Here is a 21557-nt window from a genome sequence, read left to right on the forward strand (position 1 = left end):
GGAAAAAAAACATCGATGCAGAGGAGTATTGGAATGTTTCCCAAAGGAAATTGTTGGGGTAGATGCCATTTAAGGTACAGGTGCATACATGTTAGGTACAGAATAATGTCGAGACAGAGTGCACTGGGCAATGAGATTAGTTTTGGGTTGCTCTATGATGGGGCTGAATAGTCTCCTCATATAAATGTCTTTGGTTGGAGGCTGGTAATGAAAAAATAGTTAATTTGGTTTAAAGTTTTCTTTTATTTATCGTTTCATTTTTATTGCTGCAAAAGGTTTGTGCTGATGGAAGAGCAGAAGAGATACTTTGAGAAACTGGCACTGTACTGCAATCACTATGCTAACCTAATCCCTATGGCTTTTGTACTTGGTAGGTTAACTCTTAATTTGTGTTCTTCTGTTTGCTTTATTCTTGTTCCCCCAACTTTTTTCCCAAATGTCTGGACACATCAGCTTGTCTGATCTCACCATCTGGTCTAAATCCTCTGAGCCTTGTTGTCCTGTAATTGGGAATAATTGGGAAGTAGATTGGAGATGGTCTCCGTTAATTAAAGGTTTGATTCCAAATTCCACCATTCCCAACTGTTCTGGCCCGAGGTTCACCAGTTTGGGGCTTATTGTGAACAAGCCCTCTGTGACCTTTCACCCCTGCTCTTTATAAACTTCAGCAGCGACAACGTAACTCCACAGGAATTATCGTTACAGGTCTGCTGTTGGGGAAGGTGGGCTAGTATTGTGGTGAGCAACAACCACTACAATGACACTAAGACTGGATGTACTCACCGTCCTCCTGAGCATTTAGAATCTCCAGATGTGTGATTGGCCATGGCAGCCATATTGGGCACAATATCCCTACCCTCTCTAATCATTCATAAAGGTTATCCAGTGCACACTGCAGGAGCCTGATTTGGTCTCCCATCTGTCCCATGGAAGCTGGTATAAGGCCACAAGATATAGGAGCAGTATCCGGCTATTGCAACTGCTCCACCATTCGATCATGGTTGATATGTTTCTCAACCCCATTCTCCTGGCTTCTCCCTGGCTTCTTCCTGATGAAGAGCTCAGGCTCGAAATGTTGACTCTCCTGCTCCTCGGATGCTGCCTGACAGGCTGTGCTTTTCCAGCACCATACCTTTGGCTTCTCCCTGTGACCCTTGATCTTTTTAGTGAACAAGAACATACGTATCTTAAAGATGCTCAATGACTTGGCCTCCCCAGTCTTCAGCGGCAATACGTTCCACAGATTGACCCCCCCCCTTCAGCTGAAGAAATTGCACAGCATCTCAGTTCGAAAGGGCCATCCCTTCACTCTGAGGCTGTGCCCTCAGGTCCTAGTCTGTCCTACTGGTGGAAACACCTTCTCCAGGTCTACTCTATCCAAGGCGGCATTGCCATTGCTTTCAGAGCTTATGGACAAGAGGAAGGAGTGGGTGAAAATAGGCTTCTTTGCTGCTGGTATTAGACTTCAGAATGGACCTCTCAAATTTTAAATTTAATGTTGATCTCGCTCTCTGTGCACCTTCTCTGCAGCTATAACATGGTATTCCTCGCTCTGTCCTATCATCTCTGTGTGGCACAATCTGCCTGTTCTGCACACAAAGGAAAACCTTTCACTCTACCTAGGTACATGTGACAACAATGAATCAAATCAAATCAAATCAAAATGATGAAGGTGGAGTCCCCTTTGTGAACTCCCTGTGGGCTATCAGAGAGAATTCCCCTCCTTCACAGGTAGATGTAGAATTCAAAAAAGGAATTAATCTGCCATGGGTTGTCTGGGGTGGAGACACCCAATCACAATCAAAGAATCATGTTATCCCTTGAAATTGATGGGGTACAAATAAACGTTGGCATCCGTACTCTCAGATGTTGCTGTGTAGCGTGGGTGACAGTAACGGGAGGTGCATTTACCCAAAAACAATGAAGATTCTTTTGACAAGGCACCTTTTGAGCAAAAGGTCTAATTCCTGAGGGTAGTCCCCCTTGTCACGCCACTTTAGGGCACATGCAGTGGCTCAGATACAGAGTGAAGTTCTTTGTTCCTTCCAACCTAACCTTCCATCTCCAACCCACACCCTCTACAGCTTGAGATATTACTTTGCTGGGGGAAAAAGACCTCCAGTTCTTCAAGACCACTCCTCAATTACCCCACAGGTGTCCTAGCCACATTGGCACCACAAGTAGCATACTAGGGGAGGCAGTGTCCTAGTAGCTGGACTGTTAATCCAAAGACCCAGACAATGTTCTGGGGACCTGGGTTCGAATCCTGCCACGGCAGATGGTGGACTTTGAATTCACTAAAAAAATCTGGAATTGTGAATCTTATGGTGACCATGAATCCATTGCTGATTGCTGTAAAAACCCATCTGGTTCACTAATGTCCTTTAGGGAAGGAAGCTGCCACCTTTACCTGGTCCGGCCTACATGTGACTCCAGACCCACAGTAACGTGGCTGACTCTCAACTGCCTCTGGGCAAATAGGGATGGGCAATAAATATTGGGCCTAGACAGTGACGCCCTCACCCTGTGAACGAATTTTTTAAAAATCCGCAAAAACAGAACAAATGGACCGTTCATCGCATTGCCATTTGTGGGAGCCCATGTTAAAGATAGCTGTTGTAGCAGACTCAGTAGTGGGATGATGGTGGTGTAATGGGAATGTCATCAGATGATAAACCAGAAAAACCTGGGCAAATGTTCTGAGGAGATGGGTTCAAATCCTAGCATGGCAGATTAATTATCTGTAGCATAAATCTATATGTGATTCCAGACAATGTAATGTCTGAAATGGCTGAGCAACACTCTCCATTCAAAAGCAATCAGGGATGGGCAAGACATTCCCACATTCCCATGAAAGGCGAGAAACAAAAAAACAGATCCCGTGACTTTCCACACAAGGGAGGAAGTTTCACCTGATAGGATAAATAAACAAAGGGGTCGGGGAGTCCAGAACTAGAGGGCATAGGTTTAGGGTGAGAGGGGAAAGATATAAAAGAGACCTAAGGGGCAACTTTTTCACGCAGAGGGTGCTACGTGTATGGAATGAGCTGCCAGAGGAAGTGGTGGAGGCTGGCACAATTGGAACATTTAAAAGGCATTTGGATGGGTATATGAATAGGAAGGGTTTGGAGGGATATGGGCCGAGTGCTGGCAGGTGGGACTAGATTGGGTTGGGATGTCTGGTCGGCATGGACGGGTTGGACCGAAGGGTCTGTATCCGTGCTGTACCTCTCTATGACACTATGTCCTAGAGCCAACAGAAGTTGATGAATAATTGGGCATTAATAACTCAACTGAGGTGCAATCAACATTTACCAACTTATTTACTAATGTCCAGTTGTATAATTTGCTCTGATTGCAGTTGATGCTTAGAATAATTGAAATAGAGACCATTCGGCCCATTTTGTCTATACTGACTCTTCAGTCTTGAGGCACTTACACCATATTGGTTCATGGATCAGTTTTCCTATCTTCTTCTCCCCTCGCACCCCCCCAGGTTTTTATGTCACCCTTGTTGTAAACCGCTGGTGGAACCAATACACCAGTATCCCGCTCCCCGACCGGCTCATGTGTGTCATCTCGGGGAACGTGCATGGGGCGGATGAGCGAGGCCGCATGCTGCGCCGGACGATGATGAGATACGCCAGCCTCTCTGCCCTCCTCATCCTCCGCTCAGTCAGCACTGCCGTCATCAAACGCTTCCCCACCATGGACCACGTCGTCGAGGCAGGTAAGGCGGGAGGCATCTTGGGAGCCCGGAATTGTACCTCTGGAGTGGCCAATTGCGAATGTTGCTCCTGTTATTTCAGGAGGGAGGGGGGGAGAGACAGAAACCTGCTGCATTTGAAGGACAATTGGCTAAAGATCCAGGGAGAAAAGATAATGTTTTACACATTGAAGAAATATTCCAAAGAAGGGTCACTGTACCTGTAACATTGACTCTGCTGTCTCTCTCTCTCTACAGATGCTGTCAGGACCTGCTGAGTTTCTCCAACAAATTCTGCTTTCGACTTTACACACTGTCTTGTTGTGATATTGAATGCCACAGTCTAAGTTTCTTTTAAATTGAATGTGGGATGTTGGCAAGGCCAACTTTCTTCTCAATCGAGTGAAGTCTGCAATAGACACTCGGAACCTTGTTTAACGCAACTTTATTTTATCACATCACAACATGAGTCCTGAGGTCTGTCCATGTTGGATACTGCATAAGCTTGCTGTGGTGGGTTTAGGGGGCAAAAGGTTGGTGAGTGGGGGGCATGGAGTTAGCACTGAGTTAGGGCTATTAAAGGACTAAGGGGTGGTAGACATAGGCATAGGTTGGCATGGAGGGTACAAGGTTGAGGGGGGGCAGGTAGAGAGTGTGGGGTGACATGCTTTAGCTTGGATGGGGTCTGGGGTGCTGTGAGGGGTGAGGGCTTTGTAAAGTCAAAACTTCCATTTTGAAACTTCAGCACAGCACTGCTCAGGGGCAGTCCTCCCTCTTATCCCAATTCCATATTGGCACTGATCCCTGGGATTGTCGGCACAACTTCCTAAGTGGCCCTTCACACACCCTTCCCCTGGGCTAAAAATCCAACGGCCAGGTAGCCATTTTTAGATGTTGGTTTAGGGGAGGTAGCCCAACTCAATGCGTAACTAATTTATAGATAGATGTCCAAGCATCACTCAATTAGATACTACTCATAAAGCAAATTGACTCTAAACTCCAATCTTTGTGACTTGATACATTCATCTTCATGGTGCCCTGCTCTCCTGTGTCACTCAGGCAATCCCTTCATCTGTTTGTGCGGTGGCTCAGTGGTTAGCACTGCTGCCTCCCAGCACCAGGAACTTGGGTTCGATTCCAGCCTCAGGTCACTGTCTGTGTGGAGTTTACATGTTCTCCCTGTGTCTGCGTGGGTTTCCTCTGGGTGCTCCGGCTTCCTCCCACAATCCAAAAATGAGCATGTTCGTGAGTTTTGAGAAGATTTGTAGCTCAGGTTGAGGTTTTGGATGTAGGTTCATTTCCAGACGTTCCGTTACCCTACTAGATAACATCTTCAGTGGGCCTCAGGTGAAGCAATGTTGAAAATTCCTACTTTCTATTTATATGTTTGGGTTTCTTTGGGTTGGTGATGTCATTTCCTGTGATGATGTTATTTCCTGTGGTGAAGTCACTTTCTGTTCCTTTTTCTCAGGGGGTAGTAGATGGGGTCTAACTTGATGTGTTTGTTGATAGATTTCTGATTGGAATGCCATATTTCTAGGAATTCTTGTGTGTGCCTTTGTTTGGCTTGTCCTAGGATGGATGTGTTGTCCCAGTCGAAGTGGTGTCCTTCTTCATCCGTATGTAAGGATACTAGTGAGAGAGGGTCATGTCTTTTGTGGTTAATTGGTGTTCATGTATCCTGGTTGGCTAGTTTTCTGCCTGTTTGTCCAATGTAGTTTTTGTTACAGTCCTCACACGGTGTTTTGTAAATGACATTTTCTGTATAGGGTCTTTCAAAGTTCATTAGCTTCTGTTTTAGTGTGTTGGTGGGAAATGACATCACCAACCCAAAGAAACCCAAACATATAAATAAAAAGCAGGAATTTTCAGCATTGCTTCGCCTGAGATGTACTGAAGATGTTACCTAGTAGGTTAACGAAATGTCTGGCAATGAACCTTCCAGCTCAGCGAGCAAACCTACATCCAAAATGGGCATGTTATGTGAATTGGCCATACTAAATTGCCCAGAGTGTTCAGGGATGTGTAGTTAGGTGCAGTAGTTAGGGATAAATATAGAATATTAGGGTCGGGGAATGGGTCTGGGTGGGTTATTCTTCAGAGGGTCGGTATGAACTTGTTGGGCCAAAGGGCCTGTTTCCATACTGTAGGGATTCTATGATTCTTAACCCATGGCTAGATGAGTTGTACCTAGCCTCGGGAGACATTAGAATCTCAGGACTGTTTTGCTGACCAGTAAAATGCCTCATCTGAATTTTCACAATAAGACATACCTCTGTGTGGTCTCACTATCAAGAAAGGTCTATTCAATTATTATTATTAATAATAAATTATTATCCAATTCTATTGATCCACAGACCCAGTAATGTTCTGGGGATAGGGAGTTTAATGGTGGAATTTGAATTCAATTAAAATAAAATCTGGAATTAAGAGTCTAGCAATGACTGTGAATCCATGGCTGATTGTCAGGTAAAGCCCATCTGGTTCACTGATGTCCTTTAGGGAAGGAAACTGTCATCCTTACCTAGTCTGGCCTACACATGACTCCAGACCCACAGCAATGGGGTTGACATGTAACTGCCCTCTGGGCAATTAGGGATGGGTAATAAATGCTGGCCTGGCCAGCGATACTCACATCCTGTGAATGATTAAAAAAAGTTAAGAAGGTAACTGCATTTATACCGTACCTTGGGCTCTCCCTTACAAAAGCAATATCAGGGCACAAATTACTTCGTGTCTCTTTATTTGCCAAATAATTGCCATCTGAAGTTGTTTTTTCTCGTATATAACATTGAACCGAGGGCAGCATGGTGGCTCAGTGGTTAGCACTGCTGCACCACAGCGCCAGGGACCTGGGTGCGATTCAACCCTCAGGCGACAGTCTGTGTGGACTTTGCACGTTCTCTCTGTGTCTGGGTGGGTTTCCTTCGGATGCTGTGGTTTCCTCCCACAGTACAAAGGTGTGCAGGTTAGGGTGGATTGGCCATGCTAAATTACCCACAGGGTGAAGACTAGATGGATTAGCCATGAAAATGCAGGGATAGGGATGGTGTGGGTGGGATGCTCTTTGAAGCGTCAGTGTGGACTCGATGGGCTGAATGGCCTGCAACCACACTGTAGGGATTCTATGAGATCTTGGAACTCCCTCGATAACAGCTCCATGGCTGAGGATGACAGAGGTTCAAGAAGGCGGCTCACCAGCACATTCAATGGAGCAACATCCTTATTTTCAAGTTCTCATCCTATTTTTCAATGGGTCCGTCTCCAACTCTGTTATCACCGCCAGCCCTCCAAGATATTGATGTTCCTCTCATTCTGACCCCAGACACTGTCCCTGGTGTTGACCGTTCCGCTGTTACTGACCATGTCCTCAGTCACTTCAGCTCCCAGTTCTGAAATTGCCTCCCTGCATGTCTTCTGCCTCGCTTTCCACCTTTTAAAACAGCCTTCTCAACCAACCCCTTTGACCCAGGTCTTTTTTGCTCATCTGACCTAACAGAGGCAGAAACCCTCACAACATTTAAGGAGCATCTTGATTTGCACTTGCAATCCCAAGACATACAGGGCAATGATGCGAAAGTGAGGACTGCAGATATTGGAGATTAGAGTCGAGAGTGTGGTGCTGGAAATGTACAGCAGGTCAGGCAGCATCTGAGGAGCAGGAGAATTGACATTTCAGGCAAAAGCCCTTTATCAGGAATGAGGTTGGGAGCCTCAGGGGTGGAGAGATAAATGGGAGTTGGGTGGTGCTGGGGAAAGGTAGCTGAGAGTGCAATAGGTGGATGGAGGTGGGGGCAAGGGTGACAGGTCAAAGGGGAGGGTGGAGCGGATAGATGGGAAGGAAGATGGACAGGTAGGATAGGTCATGAGGGCAGTGCTGAGCTGGAAGGTTAAAACTGGGGTAAGGTAGGGGAAGGGGAAATGAGGAAACTGGTGAAATCCACATTGATGCCATGGGGTTGGAGAGTCCCGAGGCAGAAGTTGAGGTGTTCTTCCTTCAGGCTGGTAAGATGGAGGAGGCCCAGGACTGCACATCCTCAGCAGAGTGGGAGGGAGAGTTGAAGTGTTCGGCCACAGGGTGATGGGGTAGATGTTCCCTGAAGCACTCTGCGAGTAGGCATCCTGTCTCCCCAGTGTAGAGGAGACCGCATTGGGAGCAACGGATACAGTAAATGATGTGTGTGGAAGTGCAGGTGAAACTTTGATGGATGTGGAAGGCTCCTTTGGGGCCTTGGATGGAGGTGAGGGGGAGGTATGGGCGCAGGCTTTGCAATTCCTGTGGTGGCAGGGGAAGGATCCAGGAGGGGAGGGTGGTTCATTAGGGGGTGTGGACCTGACCAGGTAGTCGTGGAGGGAACAGCCTTTACGGAAAGCAGATAGGGGTGGGGAGGGAAATATATCTCTGGTGGTGGGGTCCGTTTGTAGGTGGCAGAAGTGACGGAGGATGATGTGATGTATACGGAAGTTGGTGGTGTGGAAAGTGAGGATCAAGGGGGCGTTCTGTCTTTGTTGCGGTTGGAGGGGTGGGGTTCGAGGGCGGAGATGCGGGACGTGGATGAGATGTGCTGGAGGGCATCCATGAGCCAGGTACTTAAAAATGGATTAAAACATGAAGGTGCTTGTTTTTGACTGCCACAGCATGGTCATCTCTCTGCTCCAGCCCTCTATGACTCTAATGTGGCCAAAGTTTGATTTATAATGCCCTTGTGATGCACATGGTGACCATTTTTAATATTAAAGATGGTCTATAAATGTAATTTGCTGTTGTCAGGATGACAGTAGTCCCTCCCCACTACCAAACTGAAATATTTCAATGCCTATTGGTAATGATGGTCAGCACACGAGACTAAGGCTAAGAATTATGACAAGAAGATGACATGAGAACATAAGGACTAGGAGCAGGAGTAGGCCATCTGAGCCCTCAAGCCTGCTCCGTCATTCAATTAGATCATGGCTGATCTTTGTTGTGAACTCAGCTCCACATATCCCGCTCACCAAAACCTTTAATTCCTTTACCTTTCAAAACTCTAATCCATCTTTGTCTTAAAAACTTTCAACCAGGCAGCCTCAACTGCTTCACTGGGGAGGGAATTCCACAGATTCACAACCCTCTGGGAGAAGAAGTTCCTCCTCAGCTCAGTCCTCAATCTGCTCCCCGTTATTTTGAGGCTATGCCCCCTAGTTCTTGTCCGAAGTATTCAAGCTATTGCCGCTTGGATTGTTGAAATGTAACCTGTTTCCTTTGCAGGGTTTATGACCAGAGATGAGCGAAAGAAATATGAAAGTCTTCACTCTCCCTATAACAAGTACTGGATTCCGTGCGTCTGGTTTACAAACCTGGCAGCGAAGGGACGTAAGGAAGGCCGGATTAGAGATGACAATGCCCTCAAGCTGTTAATGGAGGTATTGAGTTTTGAATGCCACTGAATCATGGTGGGTTGAGGGTGGCCCACACCATTCTTCCCGGTTTCCATCCTCTTTTCTGTAGTTTTGGTGTCTAGTGAGAGGCCAAATAGCCTCTTTCTGTGCTGTATCCATGTTGGCGATGTTCAGTCTCACTCTGAGGGAGCTTTGTTCTTGTGCAGAGATTTTTGAATGATCATTTTGAACAAGGGCCACTGAGTGTCATATGTCAGAGCTATCCCAGACCCCTCCCATTTTGGATCACTCATCCTATGGGGCGGCATGGTGGCTCAGTGGTTAGCACTGTGGCCTCACAGCACCAGGGACCTAGGTTCGATTCCAGCCTCGGGCGATTGTCTGTGTGGAGTTTGCATATTCTCCCTGAGTCTGCGTGGATTTCCTCCGGGTGCTCCGGTTTCCTCCCACAGTCCAAAGATGTGCAGGTCAGGTTACGTTCTCATGTCCTTGCTAAATTGCTCATAGTGTTAAGTGCGTTAGTCAGAGGGGAAGTGGGGCCGAAGGGCCTGTTTCCACACTGTAGGGAATCTAATCCAAATCTTTCACCATTCAAATAGGTTGAAGATACAAATTACATTGTCTCCACATTATAGGGAGAGATGGTAAAGGCTTTTCATTGCTGAGACCTTGTTCCTGGATGCAACATGTGCCCTTAATGAAGTCTCGGTGCCTACAAAGATTCGCATTTATATTGTTCCTTCCATGAACACCAATGATTCACAGCAGTGCTTCATGAGCCGTGTTTGTGATATGTATATCTGTAAATAGATTCATCGAGTCATACAGCACAGAAACACACCCTTTGGTCCAACTCATCTGTGATAACTAACTATCTGAAACTGGTCTAGTCCCATTTGCCAGCATTTGGCCCATATCCTTCTAAACCCTTTCTATTCATCTACCCATCCAGATGCGTTTTAAATGTTATAATTGTACTAGCCTCCACCACTTCCTCTGGCAGCTCATTCCATACACAGACCTCTACGTGAAAAGGTTCTCCCTCATCTTAAATCTATACCTTCAAGTTTTGGACTCCCCTACCCTGGGAAGAAAGACCTTATTTACCCTATCCATGCCCCTTATGATTTTAATTACCTCTGTAAGGTCACCTCTCTGCCTCTGATGCTCCAGGGAAAACAGCCCCAGTTTATTCAACCTCTCCCGATAGCTCAAACCCTCCAACCCTGGCAATATCCTGTGAATCTTTTCTGAATTCTTTCAAGTTTAACAACATCTTTCCTATAGCGGGGAGACCAGAATTGAACGCAGTATTCCAAAAGTGGCCTAAACCAGTGTCCTGTACAGCCGCAACATGACGTCCCAACTCCTACACACAATGTCGTGACCCATACGCTCTTATTGAAGTGCATAAAGATTGGCTCCAGTTCTACCTTCACCACTTGGCTTTCTGGAGTATAACAGCTTAAATATTGGATAACTTAGTGATAGGTATTGGGTTTAATTGTTCTTTATGTGTTAGACTACTACAGTCAGACTTGGGTTGCAGTGGAAAATGTATTCAGTCAGGGTTCCAGCTCCTGATCTTGAGTTTCAATTTGCAGGGTTACACAAAATGGAATTCTATCACTTAATGCAAGGGGAATGGAATACACAATAAAGGATACTTGGCATCCAGCTGTATGGGGTCCTTAGCGAAGCCACATCATGAATACAGTGTACAGTTTTTGTCACCTCATTGCTGATCCTTTATCCATTAGCTTTTAGAAGAGTGAGAGGTAATCATTGGGGTAACATGGTAGCTCAGTAGCTCATAGGGCTAGGGACCTGGGTTCGATTTCCCCCCCTCAGGCCACTGTCTGTATGGAGTTTGCATGTTCTCCACGTGTCTGCATGGGTTTCCTCCGGGTGAGGTAAATTAAACCAAAAGTTCTCAACAAAGGAAGCTGTTGAAAGTCCTTCCGTTATTAAGATAGGGCTTGAGAGAGTGAGTCAAGAAGACTACAGCATAGATGAATATACAGGCAGAAGATTGGCAGATGCAGTTTGAGGTAAAGTGTGATTAGATGCAAGAGTAGCAGATGAATGTACAATCTAAATCAGGAAGCTCTGTTTGACATAAATTTAAAATTAGGCTGTTCACCAAAGTGTGAACAGGTGAAGAAGCTATCATTTTAGAGTTGCCAATATTAGGGAAATTTTAACATTGGCATTTAGGCTCCGAAAGAGTAACATAACTCTGTAGACCGGGAGAGCAGTGAGACATTGCAAATTAGAGTAGGGTGTACTTCAATGAATGATTTACTTATGAGTGATTTCTCATCAAAATTTAGTCACATCTTTGAAGGTCACGTTGATTAAGTTTTTCTTTGAATGCAACCTTTATAAATAGAAGCAGATAGTGAAAAAACTAAGAACTTTTGCTAGATCTTTATAAGTTATCAAATGGAGCGTTACCCTAAGTCTGGTCACTACTCTTTGGCGGGGGGGGGGGTACAGAAAAAATGTACATAAATACCACTGGGGATGAGGGACTTCGGATAGTAAAGTGGAATCCTTCCCCTAGGAGCAGAGAAGGTAAAGGAAAGATGTGTAAAGGTATGAAGAGTTTTGACTGTGTAAGTAAAAATAAACTGTTCCCAATGGCAGGAGGGTTGTAGTTTGAAGAACATCGTTTAAGAAAATTGGCAAGAAAAGTAGGGATATGGTGAGAAACTGTTTTACGGAGTGAGTTGCGATGATCTGGAATGCAGTTCTTGAAAAGATGATGGAAACAAGTTCAGCTCTTTGGATAAACTTGGAGATGAAGAATTTACGGAGCTGTGAGAGAAGGGATGAATTGGTAATTGTTTTAGGGAGCATACTGAATCAAATAGCCTCCTGAGAATTGAGTTATGTTTCCCAGTTCAACGAATTAATCCTGACATGTTTCCTAGTCACTGAACCATGATAATTAACCAGAGTTTTTTAAAAATTTAATTGTGGAACATGGGCATCACTGGCTAGGCCAGCATTTATTGCCCTTTCCTAATTGCCCAGAGGGCAGTTAAAAGTCGACCAATGGGTCTTGGTTATCAGAGCTGTAGGTGGAGAATGTGGAGTTGAAGATATGATCAGCCAGAATTATACTGACTGGCAGGGCTGATTGGAGGGACTGAATGACCAGCTCCGAGTTGGAACACACCTATGTTCATCCAGTAAGAGGAAAGGTGGAGGACTGGGACTCATAAAAGAGCTGTCACAAACATGCTGAGCTGAATGCCTTCTTTTTATGCTATAACCATTTAATGATGCTCAGACTGTGTAATGTGAGAGAGGCATGAAGATGGGACTAAGCTGATGGTGAGACGTCTGTGGTCAAATAAGGCAAGACAAGACCCCAGCAACTCAAGAGAAAACGGTGTCTGGAGAGGGGAGGGAGGAATTGTTTATGTCTCTTTAATTGCAGAGTTTCACTGAACCAGACATTCCAAAAGTACCAATTATTTTCCACACAATGAATCTTCTGCTGTCTATAAAAAGTGCAGAGATCATGGAGGATTTTCAAAGTGTGAGGTAATACATTTTGGGAAGGCTAACAAGCAGAATTGAAACGTAATGCATTGGAGGATACTGAGGAATGGACAGCAACAGAGGGTGGGTGTTCAAACAAGGTGTATAAGATGGTGGAGAAAGCATGGTGAAAATACTTGCCTTTAGACAATAGACAATAGGTGCAGGAGTAGGCCATTCAGCCCTTCGAGCCTGCACCTTTCTGATTGACTGTAAGAGCTGGGAGATTGTGCTGGAACTAATCCCTGCGTTTATAAGTCAGGTACCACCTTGTATACCAGTAATTGGTTTTAATGTATAATAAATAGCGTTACTTTGATGTGCAAGGCTAAAGACTGTCCTTGATTTTGTCTTCTCTTTGAGCAATCTGTAAAGATCCCAAATTAATAATGTGGCATCAAACCACGTGATTAGAGACCAAACTAGTAAAACCAGCCTCTCTCTGTGTACCCTATCTGTTCCCTTTAATGCCTTGGAAACTTTGGGTAAATTTTCCCTTAGCCTTCCAAATTCTAGAGAACATAACCTTACTTTTTAAAATCACTCTTCTTTACATAATCCCTGGACACTGGATATCATTCTGGTCGATCTGTGGCTCAGTGTCAGATTTTTTGTCTGGTGACTTTTTGTTTTGAAGCACTTGGAACCTTTGCGATGTTAAAGGTACTATATAAATTTAAATTCTTGTTGGCTGCAAAGCCGTATCCACTCCCCCAAGGACTTCAGGAGCAGGGTGGATTAACCGTAGCTAAACGTTCACCGAGCTCCAAGCGGTCAAACGAGCAATGCTGCAGGAGATCCAGTGAAAAATATTGTGAAACTCAAAAATAATGGCTGCAATCAGGTTTTTGTTTTAAATTGTTGAAGTATTCGAACCAAAGCTTAAAAATGTGTTGCTGGAAAAGCGCAGCAGGTCAGGCAGCATCAAAGGAGCAGGAGAATCGACATTTTGGGCATAAGCCCTTCTTCAGTATCCGAACCAAACCGTATTGTTTTCACTCCAATCCTGTTCCTGGGCATTGCCGTGTGTTACTGATGCTGCACTTGTTTCTGTGTAACTTAATTTCACTTATTATCCCCTCTTCCTGTGTTACACTCTTGTCATACTGAGAGAAAAATTATTAGAGATTGATTTTAATATTGTACCTTCTGTTCCCTCTTTATCTATTTCTTTCTAACATTCAGGAACTGAATACCTTTAGAGCCAAGTGCAGTCTTCTGTTTCACTATGACTGGATCAGTATCCCACTGGTGTACACACAGGTAATGGCTTAAATTGTATTAAATGTTATTAACCGTTGCACACTCAGTGAGGAGCTTTTCCTTTGCAACAAATAGCTGAACCTTCCTATACAGGTGCTCAGCATCTTGACTGCTTTGACTCCACTGCTGAATTCATGGACATCAGTCAGGGTACCAGCAGTGATGTTGGAGTCTGCTCATGGTTCATAAGGTGATGATGGCTCTTAATCCCCATCTAGTGGCTAGTGTTGGAAGTGTATATTGACAGATCAGGACAGGCTGGGTACTGCATATGCTGGAGATTAGAATCAAGATTAGAGTGGTGCTGGAAAAGCACAGCAGGTCAGGCAGCGTCCGAGGAGCAGGAAAATCGACGATCAGGACAGGTTCAGGTTTGAATATGGTGTAGTGGTATCGTCCCTCCACTAAAAGGTAACCATAGTCCTACCAAAATGTAGGCAGCACTCTTGTTAGAGAGGGATGGCTGGTGGTGGTTTAAGTGGAAGGAGGTGAGAGGTTGAGTCCTTCAAGGTAACCTCAGCCAGTGCAGGAATTGAACCCACACAGTTAGCATCACTCTGTATCACTCCAGAGCCGTAACCTGTGTCTTTGAGTTACCAGCCTGGTGATATTACCACAGCCTTTCTAGATGTCCCTGCAGTGAGGGAGTGCTGGCAGTGTGCCAAGTATCAACATTCATAGGAGACATGATTAGACCAGGATTCTTGTGGTGCGGAGGTATCGTCCCTACCTCTGGGCCAGAGGACTGAGTTCAAACCTCACCAGAGGTATGACTGAAGAGGTGATTAAATATATCTATGATGTGACCTGTGATGGTGAGATAGGGTTTTTACACGTGTCGATTTTACTCCCTCCCAGTTGCACTGTTGTCAGGTGTTGAGCATGGGGTAGGGCATGCTCCTCCCTTTCAGGAGGGAGAGATGGCCCAGATAATGACGTAGTTTTGGAGCAGCATGGATGACATTCTGGCACCTGATGTTCTTTTGTTGCCTGAAACTTAGGTAGAAATACTCCATACTGTTACCTTGCATATGCTCTCCCCCATTCTCTTCTCTCTCTCTGTACAGGTTGTTACAATCGCAGTGTACAGTTTCTTCATGACCTGCCTGATTGGACGGCAGTTTCTTGACCCTGCCCAAGGCTACGCAGGTCACGACATTGACTTGTACGTCCCTGTATTCACCCTGCTTCAGTTTTTCTTCTACGCTGGTTGGCTGAAGGTAAGATCAATGACAGGAGGAAGGTGCGGAGACTGTGATTGTCTGTACCTTTTATTGAATGAGAATCCAACTCTACCAAGTCTTGGGCATCACTGAAAAAAAGACACATTTTGTTGAAGTTTTTCATCTTGCACACATCAGGACACTTTGCAAGAATATCAATTTGAGAGGAAAACCAACACTTACACTGCTTGAGAGGAGAGTGTTGATTGGTTGCAAGTGGATTCTGACAGGTAGAGGCGTAAATGATTGATAAATAACTTTATTTCAGTTTTAAACTAGGCAGATTGACGTTGGTGAAGGCATAAACAGTGAATTAGTGACTAGCTGTCACCTATTTTGTTGTGTTGAAATGGGTGTAATACCTATAAATGTCCTTTTCTGTCTACAACGGCTAGGGTCCTGTGCAGTAATATATGCAGGGGTTCAGCTACATAGTTCTTTGAAAGTGGTGTTACAGGTAGACAGGGTAGTTCAGAAGGCATTTAGCATGCTTGCCTTCATTGCTCAGAACATTGAGTATAGGAGCTGGGATGTCATGTTGAGATTGTACAGCTCATAAGTGAGGCCACTTTTGGAGTACTGTGTCCAGTTCTGGTCACCCTGCTATAGGAAGAATATTATTAAATTAGAGAGTGTTCAGAAAAGATTTATCAGGATGTTGCTGGGACTGGAGGGTTTGAGTTATAAAGAGAAGTTGGATAGGCTGGGACTTCTTTCACTGGAGTGCAGGAGACAAAGACCATATAGAGGTTTATAAAATTATGAGGGGTAAAAATATGGCAAACAGCAAAGATCTTTTTCCCAGGGTGGGGGAGTTCAAAACCAAAGATCATATTTTTAAAGTGAGAGGAGGAAGATTTAAAAGGAACTTGAGGGGAACTGTTTTCACATAGAGGGTGGTTTGTATGTGGAATAAACTGTCAGCAGTAGTGGTAGATGCAGGTCCATTGACAACATTTAAAAGATATTTGAATAGATACACGGTTTAGGGGGATATGGGTCAAATCAGGCAAGTGGGACTAGTTTAGTTTGGGAAACTTGGTTAGCATGGACGGGTTGGACCGAAGGGTCTGTTTCCGTGCTGTCTGATTCTAAATGTGCCACACTGCAGACTGTACTTAATTAATTGGTGCTTTCTCCATGGCAACACCTCTATCAATCAGAGTGCAAGATGAAAAGCTTTGATTAAAATATTTCCTATCCTTGCAATGTTCCAGATCTCTTTCTGCACGCTCGATGTCCAAGCCTGGGATATTCACATTGTCCTACACTGTCATAACTCACTCAATGGAGACTCTGGAGCTCAGTACTCCAGAGTACAGAGGAAAACAGGACACTGAATCAACTTGAGGAGCAGTTGGACAGACTTTTAATTAGCAATGGGTATGAACAGGTAGGGAAATAGATTGAGGCTGAGATGAGATGAGCCTCGATGGAATAGCAGAGTAAGGTCACGGTGCTGAATGGCCTATTCCCACTCCTACTTTTTATGTTCTAGAAGAAATCTTACTTAAACTATACAAGATACTAATCAGACCACACCTGAACAGCGTTGGTGAACTGTATTGGTCCTCCTATTGGAGGAAAAATAAATTGGCATTGGAGGCTGTCCAGAGGTTTGCTAGGTTGATCCTGGGTATAGAGGGATTTTGTTTTGTGAGGAGAGATTGGGCCCGTACTCATTAAAATTAAGAGGAGACCTTATTGAAATATACAGGGTTCTTAGGGGGCTTGACAGTAAATGCAGAAAGGAGAAAGTGAGGACTGCAGATGCTGGAGATCAGAGCTGAAAATGTGTTGCTGGAAAAGCGCAGCAGGTCAGGCAGCATCCAAGGAGCAGGAGAATCGACGTTTCGGGCATAAGCCCGATTCCTGAAGAAGGGCTTATGCCTGAAACGTCGATTCTCCCGTTCCTTGGATGCTGCCTGACCTGCTGCGCTTTTCCAGCAACACATTTTCAGCAGTAAATGCAGAAAGGCTATTTTCCCAGACTGGGGCACTCTCTTGGAATAAGGGGTGGGCCATTCATGATGGAGATGTGGAGATATTTCTTCTCCCAGAGGTTGGTAATTCTTTGCCCTACCCTGGAGGTTCAGTCAAGCCAGAGATTGATAGATTTCTAGATATTAAAGACAACAACGGAGTTTGGGGATAGTGTGGAGAAATTGGTGTTGTGTTAAAAGAGCAGCCATGATTTAGAATGGAGAAACAGGCTCACACAAGGGACTGAATGGTCGACTCTGACATATCTCTTCACCTCGTCACTCACCACACTGTCCTCTCGTCTTAAAACATTTTCTCCCAGGATCTCAAAACTGAGACACTCAGTCATTCTTTCCTGCTGTCCTGCATCATCCTTGTCTCGAAACAAGGATATGCCCGGTTGGCTTCACAATCTGGGTGCCCTCTGCACAGAGAGGACAAGTTTTGTCCTGAAGGAGTCTGGTTCTCAAGCCAGGGTTCTGCTTTCTCCCCTTCCGCGTTCTCGGTTTCTGACTGTGTTGCTGCCTGTTGATGAGGCGCTACATGTTTGTGGCAAGTTCCTATTCCCCATCAACGTCAGCTTGCACTGAGACCATCAGATACCTCTAGAATGTTTCCCCGCTGCCAACTCTCTTCATTCTCTCCTTCAGCCTGGTTGTGGAACTCATTTCTGACCAGCTCCCACAAGGGGTCACGACTGAGTGCCGAATTGATAGGAAATTTTAGCAACAGACTGGGAGCAGACCCTCCGGCACAATCCACACTTTACAATCAATTACTGCTCAGCTGTGGCTTTGAATCTCTTCAACGATACGTATGATGGGGTTCGTCTCTCACTAACATCAGAGAGAGCAAAGTCATCCACTGGTCCTTCTTCAGAAAGGTACCACACCTCCAGTTCTCGTTATTGAGGGGGAAACCTTAGAAGTCATTGATTTCCCACATCTCAACAGCAATGTGTGTCACCTAATGGTTAATCCAGGATGGACTTGGCTGCCCCTTTTCGCTCGTTGTGATGTTGATACCTTGGGATTTCGGAATCTGGCACTTTCATCCAGATTTGCCCACTTAGGAACCCACTGTGTGAAAGTACACAAACTAAATACCGCAGCACCCTTTCCAAATGTGTCCCATTTCTCTTCTTGAGGTTGACTCAGTGAACGCTACAAGCTGTGGGCCAAGATAAGGACTGTCTGGAGGACTGACGTTGCTGTGTCTGATTACAGGTAGCAGAACAACTAATAAATCCCTTTGGAGAAGATGACGATGACTTTGAAACAAATCGTTTGATCGATCGGAACTTTCAGGTAATGACTATTGCACATAGAGCACCTTTGGGCGGCACTGGGACAGAGGGGGTAGTACCTCAGCTGCTTTCACTTATGATGGGCCTCAACAAGATATCAGAGCTTCCGTGGTCAGCTGTTTCTATTAGTATTTCAAGTTACGCATGTTGAGAGTTTCTGTGGTTGATCTGCGCTTTATACCAAGCCCAGCTCAGGCAGGTTCAAATTGGACTTGTATGTTTGGGCTGGGAAGTTATATGAGGCAGGGTTCCAAGTCTGGATTGTCAGCTAGGGTGGCAACAGACTCTGTTTTGGATTCTCTCAGTCTACCTCAGTCCAACTTGTGGAACGTTTCAGACACACTCATCAATCAACCCCACCATCTTATGGCCAAACACTTCAACTCCCTCTCCCACTCCACCAAGGACATGCAAGTCCTGGGCCTCCTCCACCCCAAATCTTAGCCACCTGGAGGAAGAATGCCTCATCTTCTGCCTTGGGACCCTCTAACCACATGGGATCAATGTCGATTTCACCAGTTTCCTCATCTCCCCTCCTCCCACCTTAGCCCAGATCCAACCTCCAACTCGGCACCATCCTCATGACTTGTCCATCTTCCTTCCCACCTATCCCTCTACTCTTCACTTTGACCTATCACCATCACACCCCACCTTCACCTACCAATGTACTCCCAGCTACCTTCCCTCCAGCCCACACCCCCTTCCATTTATCTCTCAGTCCCCTTGTGGCCCCCCCCACATTCCTGCTTGAAACATTGAGTCTCCTACTCCTCGGATGCTGCCTGACCGGCTGTGCTTTACCAGCACCGCACCTTTTGACTCTAACCTCCAGCATCTGCAGTCTCCACCTTTCAACAGGTCAACCGACTGGTTAACAGATGGTGTGGCGGGGGTTGAGAGTGTAGCGCTGGAAAAGCACAGCAGGTCAAGCAGCATCCAGGGAGCAGGAGAATTGATATTTTGGCATAAGCCCTTCATCAGGAATGAGGCTTGTGAGTCAGGTCTGAGAGATAAATGGGAGGAGGGTGGGGTTGGGGGAAGGTAGCTGGGAAAGTGATAGGTGGATGAAAGTGAGGGAGAAGGTGATAGGTCGGGGGGGTGATGGACGGGTCTGGAGGGCAGTGCTGAGTTGGAGGCTTGGGACTGTGATAATGTGGGGGGTGGGGAAATGAGGAGGCTGTTAAAATCCACATTGGTCCCGTGTGGTTGCAGGGTCCCAAAGTGGAATATGAGGCGTTTCTCCCCCAGGCGTCAGATGATAATGGTTTGGCGGTGGAGGAGGCCCAGGACCTGCATGTTCTTGACGGAGTGGGAGGGGGAGTTGAAGTGTTCAGCCACGGGACGGTGGGGTTGGTGGGTACGGGTGTCCCCAAGTCCTCTCCAGATGGTGTGATGGTCACGCTACTGCTCTTGTGATCCAGACTGGGGACCGGGGTTAAAATCCTACTGTAGCAGATGGTGAAAATCAAATTTAACAGAAATGAAGAGATGGTGACAGTGATGTCAAAACCTGTCTGGGTTGCTAATGTCTTATTGAGAAGGAAATCCTTACCTAGCCTGGCCTACATGTGACTCCAGACTAACATTTAATTCCTGATAGACAATAAATGGTTGGTCAAATGACAGCCCATGAACTGAAAATCAAACACCCTATCTTGCACTGTGAATGACCATGTTTTGTAAGGTACTGAGAGTTTACCATGGGGCTATACTTCAGCATGGGTTCACAGTCAGAGGAGGAGGCAAGAAGCCTGGAGGGGTGATGATGGGTGAGCGGGGGGGGGGGAAGCAAAATCACTTTTGACTGTATCTCCTCTTCCCCCACCCCTCCATTTCCCCTCCCCCCTTCCCAAAGTCTCTCCTAAACACTCCTTGACTGAGTTACTCTTGTTGAGTTGGCTGTCCCTTTTTTGCAGGGTTGCATTGACTGTAGTTGTGACTGTTGCATTCAGGTGTCAATGATGGCGGTCGATGACATGTATCAGGATTTGCCCTTAATGGAAAAGGATCGGTATTGGAACGAATCCAACCCTCGCCCCCCGTACACTGCTGCCACCGTGTTTGTGCTGCAGAAACCATCCTTCCAGGGCTCCACCTTTGACATGACGTGAGTTGCTATCACTTTACAACGTTGCTCGACCAGGCAGGATAATGGTGTGTGGTAAAAGAACAACCAAACTATGCTCCCCTGTGTGTTCACTTAGATCAAGCTGTTGCTCCATTTAAAGCATAAAAGAAAGTGCAGAAATATTTCTGGGTAACACACATTGAGACTTGCATTTAAATAGCACCTTTCGTGACCTCAGTCTTTTCCCAAAGCACTTACTACCCACAAGGTGTGGTTGTTGTTGCTGCGTAGGGAATGCACCTTCAAATTTGAGTTGATATCCCCACCTCCTTTTTGGGGACAGCTTTAACATCAGAGGGTGAGAGGTGAAATTTAATGTCCTTGATCTGACTGAGGTGAGAAAGGTCATACTTGTACAGTGTGGACTTGGTGATGGTACATGCCCAGGGATAAATAAGAGGAGCTTGCACTCTGTATTTGGAGCATCGCTCCGAAAGCTACTGCTTCCGTATAAACCTGTTGGACTATAACCTCGTGTTGTGTGATTTTTAACTTTGTCCACTCCAGTCCAACACCAGCTCCTCCACATCATGACTCTGTATTTGCCCGTACTGCTGCTCAATAGTCTGTGGTCTGAAAAGAACTTTGTAAATATGAGCGTTCTTTCGAAAACAGAGGGTCAGATTGGGTGTTCCATAGCAGTGAGTATAATCCATTCCGTCAGGAAGAAGGACGTGTTCCTCAGCAATGTTTTTATTCCACCCTCGACAAAAGTAGATTTTAGCACTTAGAAAAATCATTTTATTTCTTTTTTTTTTAAACCCCCACACTACCACCTAAGTGCGGTAGTGCTTATTTTATCCCCAGCACCCATGGTGTGTGTGTGCAGGTGTGAGACACAGTGAAAGACAAAGTGCACGAATCTTTATTCAATTTCCACCACCAGGAAGATAGGAAAACACCCGGGTGGCCAGTGACAAACACTGCCCTTCACATCAAAGGGCAGTGCTGTGTGATCAAAACAGTGAAGGGGAGGGTAGGGACTGAATCAAAATAGAATTGGAGGGAGAAATGATG

General features: G+C 45.5%; 1 protein-coding gene across 3 annotated transcripts in view; it reads left to right on the top strand.

Moving 5' to 3' along the window:
* Positions 1-21557, top strand: part of best2 (bestrophin 2) — a 33565-nt gene that overhangs the window by 6814 nt on the left and 5194 nt on the right. For 2 of the 3 annotated variants that reach the window (XM_043694899.1, XM_043694900.1), the window contains exons 4-10: positions 276-370; positions 3497-3730; positions 8955-9109; positions 13823-13900; positions 14968-15120; positions 18333-18413; positions 20329-20519. In XM_043694899.1, coding sequence (XP_043550834.1) covers positions 276-370; positions 3497-3730; positions 8955-9109; positions 13823-13900; positions 14968-15120; positions 18333-18413; positions 20329-20519 — 987 coding nt within the window. The remainder of the gene's footprint in view (positions 1-275; positions 371-3496; positions 3731-8954; positions 9110-13822; positions 13901-14967; positions 15121-18332; positions 18414-20328; positions 20520-21557) is intronic. The other variant, XM_043694901.1, reaches the window with a different exon arrangement.

Source organism: Chiloscyllium plagiosum, chromosome 8 (genome assembly GCF_004010195.1).
Source record: "Chiloscyllium plagiosum isolate BGI_BamShark_2017 chromosome 8, ASM401019v2, whole genome shotgun sequence".
NCBI lineage: Eukaryota > Metazoa > Chordata > Chondrichthyes > Orectolobiformes > Hemiscylliidae > Chiloscyllium > Chiloscyllium plagiosum.